The 21,163-nt window shown below is 29.9% G+C and overlaps 1 protein-coding gene across 4 annotated transcripts in view; it reads right to left on the bottom strand.

Moving 5' to 3' along the window:
• LOC136969618 (WD repeat-containing protein 26-like) overlaps positions 1-21,163 on the bottom strand; it is a 91,295-nt gene that overhangs the window by 15,580 nt on the left and 54,552 nt on the right. For 3 of the 4 annotated variants that reach the window (XM_067263862.1, XM_067263863.1, XM_067263864.1), the window contains 3 exons: positions 15,168-15,287; positions 13,598-13,743; positions 6,806-6,884 (listed from right to left, as the gene is read on the bottom strand). In XM_067263862.1, coding sequence (XP_067119963.1) covers positions 6,806-6,884; positions 13,598-13,743; positions 15,168-15,287 — 345 coding nt within the window. The remainder of the gene's footprint in view (positions 1-6,805; positions 6,885-13,597; positions 13,744-15,167; positions 15,288-21,163) is intronic. The other variant, XM_067263865.1, reaches the window with a different exon arrangement.

The following is a 21,163-nucleotide window of genomic DNA, read 5'->3' as shown; positions in this document are numbered from 1 at the left end:
TCATTAAGACTGTATTGAATAGATTGGAAAAAAGTGATACTCTGTAGATGCCAGATCAGGGCTATAAGGGAGATGAGGAAAAACTACCCGATTAAGCAATTTTAACTTTTGTTGGATGGCTATTGCAATATGGAATTGAATGTTATCATATAACAAAATAAGACATTTCTTATTTGTTAAATATGGATTTTTTCTTTAAGTGTTTTTACAAAGATTTTCCAATTGCTGGCAGTATAAAATAGCATTTATTATCGCATTTAGATTTAACAAATTGAAATACATTATTCCACTCAAATCTCACCACACAAATAGAATTTTGAATATGAAGACCACACTTTGGTTCTAGAACTTGGGTAGTCTTTAGTTATAACCACTCTCTTTTACAAATGACATTAGTGTCATTTGTAAAAGAGAGTGGTCATTACTCTTCCCCATTACTCTTCTGCCAGAAATTGGGTTTATTCTTGCCTATCAAAAAGTGAAATGCATATGGATAATTGATCTAGATGATTCTGTATGGTAAGACCATGAGGAAACCATATCCCATACTTGTATATCTTTACTAGTTGCTGTGACCACCTACTGCTGTTGATCAGTGGCGTGCGGTGACATTTGATGATAGGGAAGCTGTGTTGGCCCTGGATAGAATCATTGGAAGCGTTATATGCTATTTTGGTGTGCATCCACGAGCTAAACTGTGTGAGGTTGGTGCTCTGTAAAGCGCATGTGCGAATGTCTGTAATCTGGCTGCTTTATACAATTCACATATTTTTGCTGTATTCTGAAGCTGTCCTGTATTCGACAATACAGTGCTTCCATTGGAAATATGCATACATGGATTTATTTTCAAATATACAATAGCAATCTTATCATTTTTTTCTCATGTAGTATAGAAATTTGTAATATGATACACAATGCAGTTATAATAAAATATTAATTTTAATTAATTCAAACTACATTAAAATATGAAAATAATTGCATAATATTATGTATTTATATTTTAGAAAATACAAGGGAAGCAGTGCTTCTACAGCTTCCATGGACAGGACACCACTGCTGTTGATTGAGACACTCACAATTTTTCTGCAATTTCTCATGCATGTAGTTTTAGATCAGCTTCCACTTCTGCAGTTTCAGCATTTTCTGAGCCAGAAAGTCATCCAGGACAATGGTCATCTTAAAAATTGAGAATCCCAACCTTAAATTTTTTGAACCAATGCTGACATTTTCTTACATTATGACTTCACTGCCATACACAGTATATATATACAGGTATACCTCAAGTTACGTCGTTTTGAGTTACGTCGTTCTCGATTATATGTTGTTTATCAAAAAAGTATATGGAAAAATAAAAATCAAGTCATTTTATTCAACTTTACATCCATCTGCCACAAATATTGAAGTCGTAATATCACTAGAAAAGCATTAAAAGCACATAAAATCATATTAAAATATATACATTTACAGTAAATGTTAATATAATCATCATAAATCCTAGAGAACGAAACACGAAAAATGTGTGTTTCTGTGTTGTCGTCTTATTTAGCAGTCTTTAAGTGCTCATTATTGGTGTTTTCCACCGTAGTTTCGACTTACGTCATAATTACACAAGTAAATTTGACTTACGCCGTTTTTTGGCTTACGTCGCCTCTCTTGGAACCAATTACCAATGTAAGGCAAGGTATACCTGTATATATATATATATAGTCATCACAACCAGTGCTTCTTTTCTAAATTCATAATATAGCATTAAATGCCTTAAATGTTCTCTTGAAAAGCTCATTTCGATTGACACTAATAATTTGACTTGTTTAAAAATAATCAAAAACCATTATAAAAATTATTAAAACAGAGACATAATTGACAAACTAGCACTTGCACTAAGTGATAACTTATATTAAGTTATGCTATAGCACAGTGTTTCTCAAACTTTTTTGTCTGGTGACACACTGAAATTATTAAACAAAATTCACAGCACCCCTATTATTATTATTATTATTTTGTTTTTTGCTTTTTTACAGTTAGTAAAGATATGAAGGATGAAAGTCTTTGAAAAAAATAAAAGTTTTTTAAAGTAAGTAAGTTTATTTCCAAACAACACAAAAACATTCAAAACAAAAGTTATTATTATAAAGGTATCTGGTGATAAAATGAGCTCCCAATTTTTTATGATTTACTAGTGCTAATTAATTCCTTAGCTTTGCTACCAGTAACCACTTCTTGATCATTAGAATCTTCATGTTTTCTTTTTTTAATGAAAAAATTATTCATGATATTGAACGACATAATTAACTTCAATATTTTATTATAAAATTTAATTACAAGTTAATAATTTATTTTTTCTTGTTGTAAAGAAGAAAAATGTTTTTATATGATGCTTTTTCGTTATTGTCTGAACATATAACAATAATAAAAACTACTACTTACTGCATTCAACGCATTTATATTGCACTTCTACTCGCTGCAGGAACAGAAGAACAGACAACTAGTAACTAGATCGTTTTTTTTCCTAGTATTTACGTATCGCCAATTACCGAGTCACTGAGACAAGTGGCGACGTAACAAGATTAGTAGAAAAAAACAAATATTCATTTTTTATAATTGTTTTAATTATTTATTTAATTTAATACTTTAATTCCATTATTTTAAGTAATTTTAATTTAATTATTTAAAAATTTCACGGCACGCTTGTGGCATACTTGCAGCACCCGCTTTGAGAACCACTGCTATAGCATGAAAACATGCTTCAAAAAAATGATATTACTTATAGTTCAATCATATATATCATTGATTAAGAAAACAAGAATAGAATAAAAATTAAATGAAAGAAATCTAACTTATTCCACAGACATACAAGAATAAGATTGATTAAATTTAAAAAGTTATACATGTTTTTAAGAATACTTTAGAAATGCCAATAAATTTCGAGAATTCAAAAACAATCACAAATCTGAAAGCATATTATAAGGAAAAATGAACAGGAATAAGAACAAAGAACAATTTTCTAAATAAAATTTTGTGTGTGATCAAAAAGTATTGCAAATGGTTCATTTAAACTGTGTGTGCAAGAGAAAGCTGTCATCAATTTTTTGTCATTTGCTACAACATTCAAATATATCTAGCAGGAATCCTTACATCAAAGTCTGTTTTCATTTGCAAATACACGTTTGTATTGATATGTAACAAATTTTTGTGCTGGAGATTTTTCAAAATGTCAAGTGTAATTGAGTAAAGAACATGCATTAAATTTTGTTTTCACAAAAATAGTGCTACAAAAACATTGAAAGTGTTGCAAAAGCCTTTGGGATGAACAACACGTTGCTCAAGTCAAAGATTTGGTGCTCAATAATCGTCATTTAACAATTAAGGACATTATTGGACATGCTCCAATATCATTTGGATCTTTCCAAGCAATTTTAAAAAATGATTTGGACTTGTGGTGTGTCACTTCTCAAGTCATCTCGAAAACATTGAATTTTTTCCAAAAATGCATTTGAGTAGCAAAGAAAATGCTTTCTTGAGGAAAATCATTCTTAAAATGCATTATTACAGGTGATAAAACATGGATCTACACTTTTGACATTGAAACAGCTCAATAATTAAGTGAATGGCGCTCGAAAGGTGAAGCAAGACCAAAGTCCAAGACCATGTCAAAATTAGTCAAAAATCAAGGTTGTGTTGACTGTTTTCTTCAATTGTTGTGGTGATGTGCATCACAAATTCCTTCTGACTGGCCAAACTGTCAACAAAAATTATTATTTGAGCATTTTGCATTGTTTGCAAGAAGCAATTCATAGAAAATGCATGAATTTTGCACCCGAATAATGCACATGCTCATAATACTCTAGTTGTTTTGAATTTTTGGCCAAAACTTCAACAAATATGATTCTGCAAGCTCTGTATTGACCTGATGTGGCACTGTGTGATTTTTTCCTGTTTCCTCAACTAAAATTTTCACTTTCTGGTCAATTTTCACATGAATTGACTTAAGTCAATTGATGCCATAAAACATAATTTACTCTGGGTTCTGAAGGGGTTTCACGAAAATGACTTCAAAGCATGTTTCGAGGATTGGAAAAACCTGACAATGACCATTTAAAACAGAAGAAAATGTTTGTTTAGACGACAATTACTTGCTGGTTTAATGGTAATTGCTTATTTTTATTATATACCAGTAGTATCATGGTGACTGTATTAGGAAAAACCTTGACATATGTGCACCTTGCAGTGGAAGGGGATTACTTTGAAGGAAATGAAATAAATTTTGATGTATAAATTCAACTCTGTGTTTTAATGAACAATTCCTGATACTTTCTGATCACGGGTATTTTATATTTTAGAAGATACCGTACAGCAGCAGTGGCTTGAAATAAGCACTATAGGCCCCAAAGAAAAATAAAATTACAAAACTAATGTCTCAATTTTTATTATATAGTAATTATGAAAATTATTATAACTATTAAAATTAATATTTTTATCAAAACTAATACCAACCAAAACAGTATACAAAATAAAAACATTCTATTAGAGCAGTTGTGTGCCTTGTGCCTTTTTGTGAAAGCACTGTTAGACAGTGCAGTGCCATCTCCTACACCACCCCCTCTGAGAATAGTCCCATGTGCTTGGCTACTGTGTCTCACAATTTGATAAAATGCTTGAGATAGCTGGTCACAAGGTAAGAATTAGTTTTTGAGTCAGAGCAGAGATGCAGAGTACTCCATGACCTATAAACATTTACATGAAAAAGACAAACATTTTGAATCTGAATACTGTTGAATTAATTTAAAGTAAATTAATTCAGCAGTAGTGAAACCAGGGAGAAATCTCATTACTCTTGTAAAAAAGAATCAAATAAGTATAGCAACAAATTTGAACATATCAAACATACTTATACAAATGCATATACAATATCTAGAAGTTTACTCTTCATTCACAGCACTAGTGGCTACATCCATAAAGATATAGAGGTGAATGTAGGTTTGGATGTTATAGCTCAGGTCTCCTTAATATCAGCTCTAGTTATGCTATTGTTTTTCAGCAGCCCCCCCCATATCACATAGTCATGAACCACCACTGCCATACAGAATATTCTAAAAATAATAATGCAGTTATATTATTAATTATTATTATTATTATTTTGATTACTAATAAAGTTTTTCTTCCATGTTATTAAATGAATTATTATTTTGACTATTTAAACTTTAAAACCCTCAAATAATAAAAAGTTAGAAATATGAAAATCTAAAGCAACTTTTTAATGAGAGGGGTAATAAATGCATTGACATAAATGGGCAGTGCCTTAATTTAATTACAACAATTATTTATGTTTTATTTTGTGTGTTTAAATAGTGCAACATACAAATAAAATGTCTATTAAAATCTTTAACTACTATTACTTCTGAGCCATATACTATATAAAAGCATTTAATGTTTTTATTTCAATTTATAGTTTCTCACATATTTAATTTTTTGTGTGTACTCATTTTTAATGCATTCAAGAAAACAACAAACCACAATTCAAAAAAACAAATAATTATTTAATATTCTGAACATTTTTGATAAACTTCCTTTATTGGAGATTAAAAATTTTATCATTATCTTGCATTACATTTTCAGAATTTTTATATATTACAATTGTATCATATTTTAGTGCATATAACCCATGGCAGCATATACTCTACAGAAAATAAATCTTTGTATAATTTAATTAACCAATGTACTGGAACCATTGACAATTGACACTGACATGCAAAAAACACCTTACATACTTACTCCAGCAAAGTTAATAGAAATTACAAACATTTTTGGCAACATTGAGAGACCTTTCTCTATTGACTGCCAATTCTAACAAATCTTTCTTTTTTTAGATTTTGACCTTTTCCTTTTCTTAGCGGGTCTGCGACTTGATCTTCTTTGTTTCTTCACGCGTGTCCTGGACCTGGATCTTTTCCGACTTCTCTTCTTCCCTTCCTCGTCTGCTTCGATGCAGATATAAAGATGGATTTCCTTCGTCTCTCTATCCGAAGGGCAATCTTCGCTTTCCGGTTTCTCAGCAGCCTTGTCCATCGTGTACTCCTATTCATTGCAAAATCTCAACTGAATTTACGTGTTCGAAATCGAACGCAATATCGAACACGTAAATTCAGTTGAGATTTTGCAACGAATAGGAGTACACGATGGACAAGGCTGCTGAGAAACCGGAAAGCGAAGATTGCCCTTCGGATAGAGAGACGAAGGAAATCCATCTTTATATCTGCATCGAAGCAGACGAGGAAGGGAAGAAGAGAAGTCGGAAAAGATCCAGGTCCAGGACACGCGTGAAGAAACAAAGAAGATCAAGTCGCAGACCCGCTAAGAAAAGGAAAAGATCTTTCTCTAGTAAAAAAAACCATTCCATTGATATAACATTCAAAAAAACAATTTTTTTTTTATAGGAAGGCCTCTCAATACAGCCAAAAATGTTTGTAATTTCTATTAAACTTTGCTGGAGTAAGTACATAAGGTGTTTTTTTGCATGTCAGTGTCAACCTTTGCATAACCCATCTCATCATACATCCTGAACCCATGGAAATGACATTACTCAAAAAGTACAATGTAAATTGCAATTTAAAATTGACATATAATCTGCAACCCTCTTCAAATTATATATCAAACAAATAGTCTTTATGGATTATATACACAAAAATATGATCCTTTGTATTTGAACACACTTATTTTCAAAATAAGTTTAGTAATAGTTTGTCTGAAATATGGTTTGCTTTAAAGATATATTAATATAGGTAAAATAAGGAAAAATAAGCATTACCTGAGTTGCTACGTTGAGAAGAGCTAAACGACCCATATTATCACAGGTAAAAGACATAATTGAATAACTTTCTTGTAAGCTAGAAAACATTAAATTTAAAAATCATTTTATGAAAAATGAAATTTGTATAGTAACAATTTATCATCTTACATTATATAATATATTTAAATATATAAATACATTAAGTACTGTACTGTACATCTCTATATGATTACAATATTTTTATATGAACTGTCTTATAAGTTATAAATTTAATAAAAAATTTTCAATTTATATGTAATTAATAAAGCTTATATTGGAAATTGTTTATCCTCATGCATTTGGAGCAAATTGATTTTTTATTGCTCCACTCAATGCTCCATTACAGCATTAAAATGCTTGCTCTATTCTTTAAGAAAAATTTTTGAAAAGAAATACTTAACTTCAAAAATTAAAAAAAAAACTTTTATTTTATAGTAACACATCATCATTATTCATTCTATAAAATAAAATAGCAGAAAGTAAATCATCTTTCATTTTTAGTCAATAGTCATTTAATATTAATTTTAGAGCTGGAAATAATCACTCCACACTCGCTTGAGTAGTAGGCATGCTTGATGCAACATGACGTGTAACTTGAATGCTCTTTGGGTAATTTTAAATTACCTCAAATACCGATTTTATTTCGAACCTGCCCATATTCTCCATTGTATTGCAATCTTCATGAAAATGTTGTTTGAATTCTTCTTCACTTGAACTGTATAGTTCAGAAACTCATCTGTATTTTTCCTGTTTATCAAGTTCTTTTTCAAAATCATCATCTGAAGTGCTTTTGGAAGTATCATATTCCTGTTGCAATAACTGAAAACTTGTCTGAGATGGTTCTATTGAAAATTTGAATCCTTCATTCATTTGCAGTGTATTGAAATGCTGAAAATTCTTTTGTTTTTCAAGTCATTGGGCTTTATCTAAGAGTCCTTCTTTTGCTTCCATTATTTGCTGTGCACTCATTAAAATCCTATAGCTTAGATCAACTTAAATTCTGGCAAGAAAATATATGCTTTTAAAGAATTTCTCTTCCCATTTTCGCACGGAGGATAAAATTCCCATTGCAGTTTCTCCTGCATTGTCTTACAAACTTTTAGCGAGTGTGTGTCATTCTTTCATGAAAATTCCAGGAGTCACATCAGAAGCTTGAAGTGTAAATGTATGGTTTGGCTTTGCCAAGAGATTTTTCAATTTTTTCACCTCTTCCCATTCAGCTTTGTTTAACTTCAATTCTCTTGTCCCAGCAGCAGCTACTTGTTCACAATAAGATTGAAAAATGAGAAGCCATTCAATCATTCTATATGCGGAACTCTTCATTCTTTTTATATTTACTTACCAAAATTTTGGAAAGTTATTTATGCATTACGCTAGAGTACTATACAAGTACTTACCATAATTTCCGCAGATAAGACGATAGTTGAATCATAAAAAAAGGCCCCCAAAATACGGGGTTGTCTTATAGGACAGATACAAAAAAATTTGATTGAAATTTATATAAATTAAAACCATTATAAAAAAATGGATAAACCGTAATTATTTACTAGTAGAAAGTAGGGCATGTCCACAAAATAGAATAGTCCATAAGATGTTTTTGTGAATAGTCAAGGTGCCCTGAATGCCCAAATCAGTGCAAACATTTGCAACAATAGCAAGGCAGAAAATAAAATTTGTTTGTTCAAAAAATTACGAATAGGACATAATTCCATATACGCTATACAGAATTATTATCCAGACGATGATCGCTGATCTAAACTAAATTTGTAGGCCATTGATAGTTTGGGGTCGTCTTATAGGACAGATATATGCTAAAACTATAAAACTTTGACAAAAATTTATACCTTGTCTTATCTGAAGGTCATCTTATCTGCAGAAATATACAGTAAATAAATTCTCTAGATTTTTTTTTTTAAAACTAATAATTGATTAATATGCCACTTTTAGAATATAAAATCTACAAGTGACATATCATGTTATGAATTTTTTTTATGACAGTATTTTCTTTTTAGACTACAGCTGACCCTTGATAATCTGACAGGTATGGTACCAAAGAGGTGTTGGACTACCAAAAGTGCCCGGATTACCGAAAGTGATTACATATTTGACATTGTTTTGCTAGCAGTAGCCTACAATATTCCTACATTTTATGAGTAAAATGCTGCCTAGGTTAATATGGAAATGAAACACCCAATTTCGGTTAACTAAAACATGTTTATTAAAAGAAATATGGAAGCCAATAAATGTACGTACATACAGTATGTATAGGCATAAATAACACAGTACGTACGGAACGGCTCACAGAAAACACAAGAAATGTGTGTTATCGTGTAAGAATTGGGTGGGGAGATTCATGTCGCAACATCCTTCTGTGCAAGCAGACACATAACGGGACAGGGACTACGTTGACTTTGACGAGAGGTGCGTCGGACTACTGAGCATATCGAATTACAAAAGCGTTGGATTATCAAGGGTCAGCTGTATTTGAGACTAATGTAAAATTTGACAACTTTAATACTATATTTCCTTGATTAAACACCATGTTTAAAATGTACTGTACATATCCCCTGAGGTTTATTACCTTGCAACAGGGGGCAAGTAAACAAAAATAAATAAAAAAATACCTTAATTACTCCTACATTTTCTGAACCATCAAAATCATTTACTAACTGTATTTATGAGATACAGCTACAATTTGAAATAAGTACTGTTTTCATAGTTAACCCAATTCAGCATTTTCCAGTTTGGTTATCATAATGATGCAGATTGCTTATCTGCAGCATGGAAGTATGTTATAAACCAAAATGAGATTAAAGCCACACACTAATTACTATTGTATATATTCAATGGATTTGTAGTGGATTATCATCATTGTTGTATTTTAACGTTTCTTTATTATTATTTTTTTGTATTTTATTTTATGTTGTTTTTGGTAATTCATCATTAATTCATATTTAGAATACTTCTAACAATGTTAAAATTTAAATCTAAAAAAATTCTATTACATGAATGTTCAATCCTAAGGATGACTACTAAGTTAGCTGAAAACATTAAATAAATAAAAAATTATTGCTGGAACAGGCTGGAACTTTTTAAATTTATTACATTGTTATTTGTGTGATCTTGACTGCATCTAGTTCAACCTTACAATCTCTAATTTGAGATTTTTGTTATTACCCTTCAGTTGATAAGCTTTCAACTTATGAATTCAATCATGACTTTCTCATGCTCAATATTTGATGATATTTATAATTTTATTTCCAAAAATGTTCCAATGAACCTTGAATTATAAAGTTCTGTCCAGACGATCTGAAGAGGTAGAATTTTAGTTAAACTCCTAACTTGTCATTCTAAACTACAGATATCTCTTGATTATTTATTTATTTTTTTCAATTTCAAATTATCTTTATTCATAATAGGCCGTAGCCTGTTACATCGGGGAGTTATAATTACAATATAATAAAAAAGTAGCACATATAAACTGGAACTATATACTAAACTAACAAAATTCACACCTAAAAACATGGCTGTATTCAACAGTTAGAAATTTTCAAACAATAGAACTGTTTTTTTTGTACATTCCTGAAGAGGGCCTCTAAAAGACGGCCGAAAATGTTCAAACATTAAAGTTTCTTGTTCATTTACTGCTGGAATTAGCATTTAGGTGTGAATTTTGTTAGTTTACAATATAATAGAAATACATTTTATCAACACAGTAGATGGTGAATTTGTGTAACCTTTACACACGTTATATATATTTTCTTTATATATCAAAGTTAGTTATCCTTTAGTTAAAGACAATGATTACAAAATTGTACAATTTATATATCGTACCAGTATTTGCTAAATGGAAAAATCGATACATTTGATTTTCCTCCCTAAATTTATTTAGCTGACTCAGACCCATTTTAATTTTTAATTCTTGATGCTCCTTGCAGTCACAGAACATGTGAAATTTAGTTAATATTTCATTACATCTTAAGCAATGAGATCTAGAAAATTCATAGATTTTGTTATTTAGCATGATCATCTCTTTGTTTAGTGTGAGTTGAATAAAAAATTTTTTAATTTTTTTTACAAATGGTATGTTTGTTAACATATAATAATTATTAAATGGATATTCCAGGATAATACTATACCCATTCTGGTTTTTTCTGGTTATGCATTTCTTCAATGTCTTGTGAGAATGAGACTTCTAGAGTACTTTGGATTAATTGGGATAAAATTATATTACTAATTTCGGATTTTTCCAAAAGTGGTCATAAAGAAACACCATAATTATTAACAATACTTTTCATTTGGTCTATCCAAAATCTTCTTTGCGTATCTTGACAGGATTTTTTTGTATAACAAAGTCAGCAATTTAGTAGATAGATTTCCATTATCTCTAATCATAGACAAAAATTTAATAAATCTTTTTATAAAGAAAGGAGTAAGTTTAAATCTGTTAAGTTCTAATCTGAGTGCATATCCCGGGATATTGTATTCTAGTGTAAAGATTTTACAGATGAATTTGTTTTGATTATATTGAATTTTTTATAACTTGCGAGACTCCATATTGGTAAGGCATATCCTATGACATTAATGATTATCAAATTAAATAGTTTAAAGTGAACAATTATATTCTTTAGTTTAATTTTGGTAAACAACCTCACCACATTATTGATTAAAACATTGGATTTGGCCTTAATGTTTTTGAAATGTTTTTCGAAAGATAAAGTTGGTGTCAGAATTATTCCCAAAAATTTTGTTTCTTGTACTATTGTAAGTTGCTTGTTATTCAAGTAAAATGAAGTAGATTTGTTGGGGAGTCTGGACCCATTCTGAAATATCATTATTGATGATTTAGTTGGATTAATTTTCAGTTTTAATTTATAAAAATAATCGTGCACAGATTTAATTTTTCTACAAAGAGCTGCAGCTGTTGGCGCTACTATCACGACATTGTCAGCGTATGATATTGAGTGGATAATTTGTCCATTAATGGTAAAGCCATCATCATCCCATTCAAAACATTTGTTTAAATTAAACACAAAGAAATTAAAAAGATGTGGAGACAGGGGTCACCTTGTAATAAACCTCTCTCCATGTCCAACAATGGTCACTCCCTGATGTCTTATTTAACTATTACTTTATATCGGCCAAATAACTCTCCTATTATTCTCACTAAATAAGGGTCAACATGATATTTAGTCAACTTTCTTTGTAATGCTGTAATTACCACCATATCGAATGCTTTTTCTATGTCCAGAAATAGTGCAAAAACTGTGTCTCTTCTTATACAGTTGCAGTTGGACCAATGCAATTAATGTGAAAAGGGCTGTTTGGATACCTCCATTCTTAATAAACACAAATTGCATATTATTTCTATAGTTGTTTCTATCTATCCAGTCAGAAAACTTAAACAATAACACTGATGTAAACAGCTCACCAAATGCCGACAGGAAGGCAATAGGCTGGTAGTTGACAGGCAGATTCCTTTCACCTTTTTTAAATATCATACGGAAAATTACTATATTCCAATTTTTGGGAATTATACCCGATTTATAAACCTCATTAAATTGTCTAGCCAGAAACTTAATAATATCTATCAGTAGGTTTTTAATTATATACAGTAGTTATCGATTGTACCGAAACCAGGCGCTGATTTTTCTTTTAGTATTTTAATACAATTGCATAAATTTTCCGCATTAAATACTTCCTCAAATGGCTGGTTCAAGGGCATAATTAATTGAATGGTTATCACTTTATTATAATTTTTGTATTTATCTGAAAATTCTTTAAAATATTGGCAACAACTTTTGTATAACACACAACATTTATCATTCATTTTTAATGGAGTTTTTTGAAATTTATTTATAATGTTCCAAAACTTTTTTGAATCTCTTGATTTTAACAATATATCATTCAATTTGGAAAAACATTTTGTCTGTTTTGCTTTTACTAAGTTTAAGTATCTTTTCTTATTTTCCAAATAGATTTTCAAAGATAGGTCCGTGTTTGTATTTCTGAAATGTTGTAGACTCCACTGTTTTTTAATTTTATGAAAATAACAGCTATTATCAAACCAATTGTTTATATATTATTTTCTTATTGGTTATACAACTTTTATAACAATACAAATAAATTAGTCTCAGTAAATTGTCATAGTTTACTATAGGTGTATTATTGTACTCTAGCTCTAGTATCTCACTAACCATATCATTGATTTCTTTCATAAATTTCTGTTTATTGAATCGTCGACTAGTGCCTTTACTTTGATTTTGACTTTTTGCGCAATTATGTAACTCATTTTCTCCATCTATTATTCCACATAGTTCCAACTGTACCAGGAAATGATCAGATTTGTCATTATTTAAAACATTTAACTTTTTGGTGTGATCTAAAATAGAATCGGAGCAGATAATATAGTCAATTATGGACAAACATTTGAAAACATTCTTAATATTAAAGAATTTATGCTGAAGTTTGAATGGTTGTTTATTTTATGTTTTATGATATTGTCTCTTCAGCAAGCAAGTATATTTTTATTTATTAATTTTGTGTGTTAATCAAATCCTGTGTTAAGCAAGGGATATCTATACATTATCCTTTACATTGCAGTACTTCAACATGTTTCCCATGCTTTTTAACCTGGGTTTATTTTTAACAACTCCTTTATTCCAAGGGTTTATTTGAATCTTGGGGTTTAATCAAGGTAATACAGTAATTCATTTCATTATTCAATAATCATTCATTTTAGTAACTAAAAAAAATATTTAATATACTCACATATTAAAATCTGTTAATTCTTCAAAATTATAACCCCTAATTCTATTGTGTGTGTCTGCAGCTAATACAGTTTTACCATCTTTTCGACACCATAAACACAATACTCTTACGCCTTCCCAGGAATCTAACACATTTCCATCTAGATCCTATGAAATTATTATTTGAATGATTATTATTAATAAATTACAGGTGTGATATTAAATGCTATTATTAGAGAATTATTGTTATTTTGCATTTAATTTTGCTTTTAATTTTATTTTAAAATTTTTTAATTTTCTAAATTAAATTTAAATAAAATAGTCATTTTCTGAACATTTCTTATGTTAAACTTTTTCTAGTTTTCATTCATTTCTATCATAAATTAATACTGTATAAGATTATATCAAAAACTCCCAATAATAAACTTTGTATACTTCATATTATATACTTCTTGTATATTATTTTACTTTTAAAAGTTAAATGCACTAAGTTTAGGTTTTATTTTAATCACAGTACTTATAATAATATAAATTTTTAACACCTCTTAAATATTAAATTCAATATTAAGCAAAATAATATGATAAAAAATTCATTTTATTAACAAATTCCAAAAGGCATCAGAAATATCTAGTTGGCATGCTAAACTCACAAAATTTCATTTCTCAAACAGCAATTAACCTAATGCTATAAAATGAATCTTATGAATAAAATCTAAATATGAATATAAAATTGATAAGAACTAAACATTTTATTAAAATTAAAAAACAAACATTTCATATAAATAGGTTTCATCATTCTTACAATCAAACTGTTTCCTTACAATACTTAAAATACTGGGTGATCAAATAAAAAAAAACTCAAATAGCAACATGGGTAATTTGATGATGCAACAAGTTGGTAGATCTGATTGATCCATAACACTTTGCCAATTCCCAAGTATAATATTAACTCATTATTGTTTCTTAAGTGTTACAATAATTGGAAAATTACATAAAAAAGAAAAGTGATTAAAAATTAAAGCAATGGTTCATAAGAAAATATTCTCAATCTTCTGTCTACAAAGATTTATGTTTGCAAACAATTTAGTAAGAGGCAGGCTGCTTCTGTATATAACATAAGAAAGTTGTAAATGAAAAGTTATCCAAGGAAAGACTTTATGAAATATAACTGATTGCAGAAATGAATCCCACAAAATCTTAAATGAACTTATATCAAGAAACCAAATTGTCTTATGGTTCTGTTCATACAGCTATGAAAATACAGTCAAACCTGTTTTTATGCGCTCTTTTATGTGCGATTTAAGTAAAGTTTGCATAAGCTTTTATTTACTTATTTATTTACAGTTTCAGATGTTATCGCCAAGTCCATAAATGTTCAAGATTTAAGTGTTTCTCACATGTAGCAGGACAGAAAAAAACTACAGTTGGCTCATAGGAAGTCTGATTTGCAGCACTGGCAAATCAGACTTCCAAGCAAGTTTTCTTTTTGCTTGATCACTCAGTATATTTCCAAGTTTAGACTAATTTTGGTTAGAATATTTATTAAATAATATGCTCAGTCAATGATTCGTTTTCAAAATATAATTACTCACACACTGATAAAATTGTCCTCTAGTACCACCAGTTACAAATTTTTTTCCATCTTTATGCCATGCACAAGACGTAAGACTGTCCTCTGGAGTAGGGCTCATTTTAACTCGAAGGTCTCCTGTCTAAATATTAGATTATAATTTAATAAAATTTGCTTTAGTCTACAAAACTTCATTTATTTAAAAATATTTTATTAAATTAATGCAAAATTTTTAATAGAATGCTGATAATCTTGGCTTAAAAGTAATGAATATTGAAGAGATATTAATAATTAAATATTTATAAATTCAAGAAATTAAAGCTCTAGTGTGTAAAATTAATAAATAAGCAATGAAAAAAATAATCATCATACAGTGATTTGTAATTTAATAATAATTCTTTGAATCATATAACATAATCTTGATTTTATGTTTACTAATTTCCAGTTAAATAAAATATATTAACATACCTTATTTAACTGATTATTAAACAATTGATACAACTTTTGTTATCTAACATCTAATAAATAAGTTACTTTGGCAAATTATGCTAAATGTAAATGATAAATATTACAATATTAAAAAGAATTATAGTTATCTTTTTTCAAAGCTATAATAATTCAAAACCTGAAAATATTTTACATCATCATCTTAAATTATATACTTAGAAATGCTTTTATAGTATAGAAATTTACATAACACAAATAAAATATTTTGTAAAATACTTTAAATTCTAAACTTTCTGAAGCCTGATACATTGATACTCAACCAAACAATCACCTTAATCAATCGGACTATAAATCCGATTGATTAAAGCAATTGTTTGGTTGACTTTAAATTCATTAATGATCATTTAGCTGTTGTTTTCTATGACTAACAAAATAATTCTACAAATAAAGCATTATTTTATTTTTATTTTAATTACAATTACACTACAACTGGTAGTGAATTATCAGTAAGACTAGAATTCAATGTCACTTATATTTTAAAAATGTTGAAATTAGTTTTTTTCACAAGATGATTTTTTGTGATAAATTTGAGATTTTAACATTGACTTGTAAAAAAATGTGCAGAATTAAAATATAAGAAAGATTCATTATCTCTCTTAATAAAGTCTAAATAATTATGCCAAAATCATTTAAGATTTAAAAAAAAAAATAACTAATTTTTAGATGGTGGATTCGGACTGCTCACTTTTGGAAAATCATGTTATATAGCCAACAGAGCTAAATTCACCTAACAGCTACTTATAGATATTGAACATAAACGTACTCAGCAAAAAACATAAACTCCAATAACCACCACCTTATAAGTTGCTGAGGGAATATTTAATTAAGAAAACAAACGTTTTCGATCTATTCCATAGATCATCTTCAGGTTTAAACTGACGAACAAAAATAATTCCAAAGAATGGAACACAAAATATTTAAATTCAAAAAACCCGACAACGGAGCAACTAATTAAAATTAGAATTAAAGCGCAAAAAATACCCAAATGTAAATTAACAAACACATAACAATATTAAAGTTATTAGTACACGCTAAAAATCATTTAACAGATAATAAAATATTAAGGTTCTCCAAATACGAAACACATCGCAAATCATGAGCCATTTGTAAGTCTCTTAATTGCAAATTTCCAAGCTGACGGTAATCCCTCAGCGTCCCTGGCGTTAATGCATCTATTCTCGAGTCTACTCTTGTAAATTTCTATTTTTTCCGCCGTCTTTGCTAAAGTTGGAGAATATATTTGTTTGACGATTTCCGCCTCTTCCCATCCAACGACGGATCCTTCGGCCTGGGCCATCTGGGCCAGAACAGTTGCGTTAGAACTTTTCCTTACATCATATTTATGCTCTTTGATTCTTACACCTAGGTTCCTTGTTGTAACCCCTATATACTCCTGTTTTAGTCCTAATTGCTGATTTTCATAAGGGATCCTATAGACCCCAGCTCTATCCTCTTTCTTAATCTTCCCTTTATCAGTTCTCAGAATTTTGTAGAGGTTCGGGGCTCGTTTGAAGATCAATGTTGATTTTTTAATGTCCGCTATCTCCTTCATAATGCCCCGTACATTTTTGTTGAAAGTAAACTTGGTATATCCACTAGGTCTTTGTTTAGAGGTTCTTGTGTCACTCTTTTCAAACTTCCTCACGATACCATTAATTACGCTTCTTCTGTAGCCCAAGCTCTCTGCTATTCGCATGATCCTGTCGATCTCGTTAACCCTGTCCATAACGTTATCGCAATAAGTAAAAGCCCTCCTGACTAAGGTACGAAAGGCTGCCAATTTATAACGAAATGGATCATTTGACTGTGGCGGGATGTAGAGTGGGCTATGTGTGGGTTTAGTATACACTCTAGTGGATAGATGCCCTCTCTTAAAAGTGATATTGATGTCTAAGAAGTGTACCTCCACTGAACTTTTTTGCTCTAGTTTCAGACGTAGGCCGTCTTCGTTATCGTTAATTCTTTCTATAAAGGTACTAATTCCTCGATTACTTCTCCAAATTATAAGGATATCGTCAACATATCTCTTGTAGTAAACTATACTGTTTCTGAAGCTGTGCAGAACCTTTTCTTCAATTTTCTTAACCACTAATTCGCACAGAAGCCCCGACATAGGGCTTCCCATAGGAACTCCCCTATTCTGTTTGTAAGTATGGCCTTCGAAGCCAAAGAAGGATTCACAGCATACCAGGTTAGCCATCTCCAAGACATCGTCCCTGTGGTGTAACAACTCTGGGTTTACTTTAAATAAGGATTCCATTAGCGCTTCCAAACAGGACTCAATTTTTACGGATGGGTACATACTCTCGTAATCTAATATAGTACCCACTTCCTCATCCATCAGAGTTATGTCTTGCAACTCTTTAACTACTACCGTAGGATCCTTTGCAACCAATATACTGTCTTCCAGTAGGGAGGAAGATATCCGTGCAAGGCCTACGTAGTATAAAGAGTTGCAAGACATAACTCTGATGGATGAGGAAGTGGGTACTATATTAGATTACGAGAGTATGTACCCATCCGTAAAAATTGAGTCCTGTTTGGAAGCGCTAATGGAATCCTTATTTAAAGTAAACCCAGAGTTGTTACACCACAGGGACGATGTCTTGGAGATGGCTAACCTGGTATGCTGTGAATCCTTCTTTGGCTTCGAAGGCCATACTTACAAACAGAATAGGGGAGTTCCTATGGGAAGCCCTATGTCGGGGCTTCTGTGCGAATTAGTGGTTAAGAAAATTGAAGAAAAGGTTCTGCACAGCTTCAGAAACAGTATAGTTTACTACAAGAGATATGTTGACGATATCCTTATAATTTGGAGAAGTAATCGAGGAATTAGTACCTTTATAGAAAGGATTAACGATAACGAAGACGGCCTACGTCTGAAACTAGAGCAAAAAAGTTCAGTGGAGGTACACTTCTTAGACATCAATATCACTTTTAAGAGAGGGCATCTATCCACTAAAGTGTATACTAAACCCACACATAGCCCACTCTACATCCCGCCACAGTCAAATGATCCATTTCGTTATAAATTGGCAGCCTTTCGTACCTTAGTCAGGAGGGCTTTTACTTATTGCGATAACGTTATGGACAGGGTTAACGAGATCGACAGGATCATGCGAATAGCAGAGAGCTTGGGCTACAGAAGAAGCGTAATTAATGGTATCGTGAGGAAGTTTGAAAAGAGTGACACAAGAACCTCTAAACAAAGACCTAGTGGATATACCAAGTTTACTTTCAACAAAAATGTACGGGGCATTATGAAGGAGATAGCGGACATTAAAAAATCAGCATTGATCTTCAAACGAGCCCCGAACCTCTATAAAATTCTGAGAACTGATAAAGGGAAGATTAAGAAAGAGGATAGAGCTGGGGTCTATAGGATCCCTTATGAAAATCAGCAATTAGGACTAAAACAGGAGTATATAGGGGTTACAACAAGGAACCTAGGTGTAAGAATCAAAGAGCATAAATATGATGTAAGGAAAAGTTCTAACGCAACTGTTCTGGCCCAGATGGCCCAGGCCGAAGGATCCGTCGTTGGATGGGAAGAGGCGGAAATCGTCAAACAAATATATTCTCCAACTTTAGCAAAGACGGCGGAAAAAATAGAAATTTACAAGAGTAGACTCGAGAATAGATGCATTAACGCCAGGGACGCTGAGGGATTACCGTCAGCTTGGAAATTTGCAATTAAGAGACTTACAAATGGCTCATGATTTGCGATGTGTTTCGTATTTGGAGAACCTTAATATTTTATTATCTGTTAAATGATTTTTAGCGTGTACTAATAACTTTAATATTGTTATGTGTTTGTTAATTTACATTTGGGTATTTTTTGCGCTTTAATTCTAATTTTAATTAGTTGCTCCGTTGTCGGGTTTTTTGAATTTAAATATTTTGTGTTCCATTCTTTGGAATTATTTTTGTTCGTCAGTTTAAACCTGAAGATGATCTATGGAATAGATCGAAAACGTTTGTTTTCTTAATTAAATATTCCCTCAGCAACTTATAAGGTGGTGGTTATTGGAGCTACTTATAGATTTGAAATATTTACACAATGATGATAATGAAAGCATATAACTTTCTAATGTGGGCTCTCTCAAAAAACGTTTAACAATTTAATGGCAACAGTTACAATTTCTCTATCTTAGACCATTTGGCATTATTTATATCAAATAATGAGTTACTTATATTTTAATTACTTGCAATATAATCTCAAATTACTCACATATAGCATCTATCCAGAACAGTTAATATAATATAGTTATTAATTCATTAAATAATAATAATAAAATTAATAAATACATACTGATAAAATAAGATTTTCATTTTCTATATTAAAATTTTTTCCTCCTTCCAGAAAGATAAACTTTTAATTACAACAATATAATAGGAATACAACATTTTAGTGTCAAATGATTATTATTTGTTTTTGAAAATATTTCATCACTAGACATCTAGCCCCTGTAAGTGGTAGATTAACTTGTAACATTAAGTTATAAAAATGTTGAGAATCAAAACTCAATTTATTCAATCTAATATTTTAAATTTATTTCTCTCTCTAGTACTATAGCAAAAACTGATAAAATATAATACAATGCATAAGTAAACATAATTGATTTAATATAATAATATATCATTATTAAAATATTTATTAAATTATAAACTTTAGTAAAATTTGTTAGCTAAAATTCATATTTTATTACATATACTGGTACTAAAAAATATATAACAGAAAGAAATAACATAAGTTTAAGAAGTGTGAAATTATTTCAATAGTTTTTCTATGGTAACCATTTGAAACTCTTCTTTAAACTCACTCTTTTTGTGTTCAAATATATAATTCAAGATGCATTTGAAGATAAAGCATTGTGACTTTGAAAAAATTTGTAAATAATGAAAATCTGGATTTCTCAAATTTATTTTATGTTGTTTTTAATGTATTTACAAATATATTTTAAAAAATCAAAAAATATATCAGATTTGCTCATGTTTAACTTAACATAAGTAGTTATTCTCATTAAATTAAAGTCATCATATATTTAACTCTATTATAAATTTAATTTACTTAAATAAAAGATTTTATTAAATATAAACATTTTTTATATGACATTTACTTATGATTTGGATGTATTGAGGCAATACAAAACCTTTGATGCCATTCTCTGTATTCTTAATTTGATTTATATATTACTCAATATTTTAAATTCTAAAATAAAAATAAAATTTTCTTTTTTAAATTATAAAAAAATATCTTATGAAACATTTTGCTTAGAAGATAAAAATTAAAATGTTTTCATATTAAAGATTACATAGACTGTTTTGAATATTTATGTTCTATGCAATTCACTCATCTCATCTTTACAGTTTATCTGCAATGTTTTGTTCAATAAATTAAAAATACAGTCAAACCTGTTTTATGCGGTGGATAGGGACCGCATAAAAAAAATTGCACAAAACTTCACGAGTGGCAATAAAAAATAGTTTTCGCAACACAATTAAAAAAAT

The sequence above is a fragment of the Centruroides vittatus genome, unplaced genomic scaffold, assembly GCF_030686945.1.
Source record: "Centruroides vittatus isolate TY-2023 unplaced genomic scaffold, ASM3068694v2 contig_18, whole genome shotgun sequence".
In the NCBI taxonomy this organism is placed as follows: domain Eukaryota; kingdom Metazoa; phylum Arthropoda; class Arachnida; order Scorpiones; family Buthidae; genus Centruroides; species Centruroides vittatus.
This window is presented reverse-complemented; position numbering and strand designations above follow the sequence as displayed.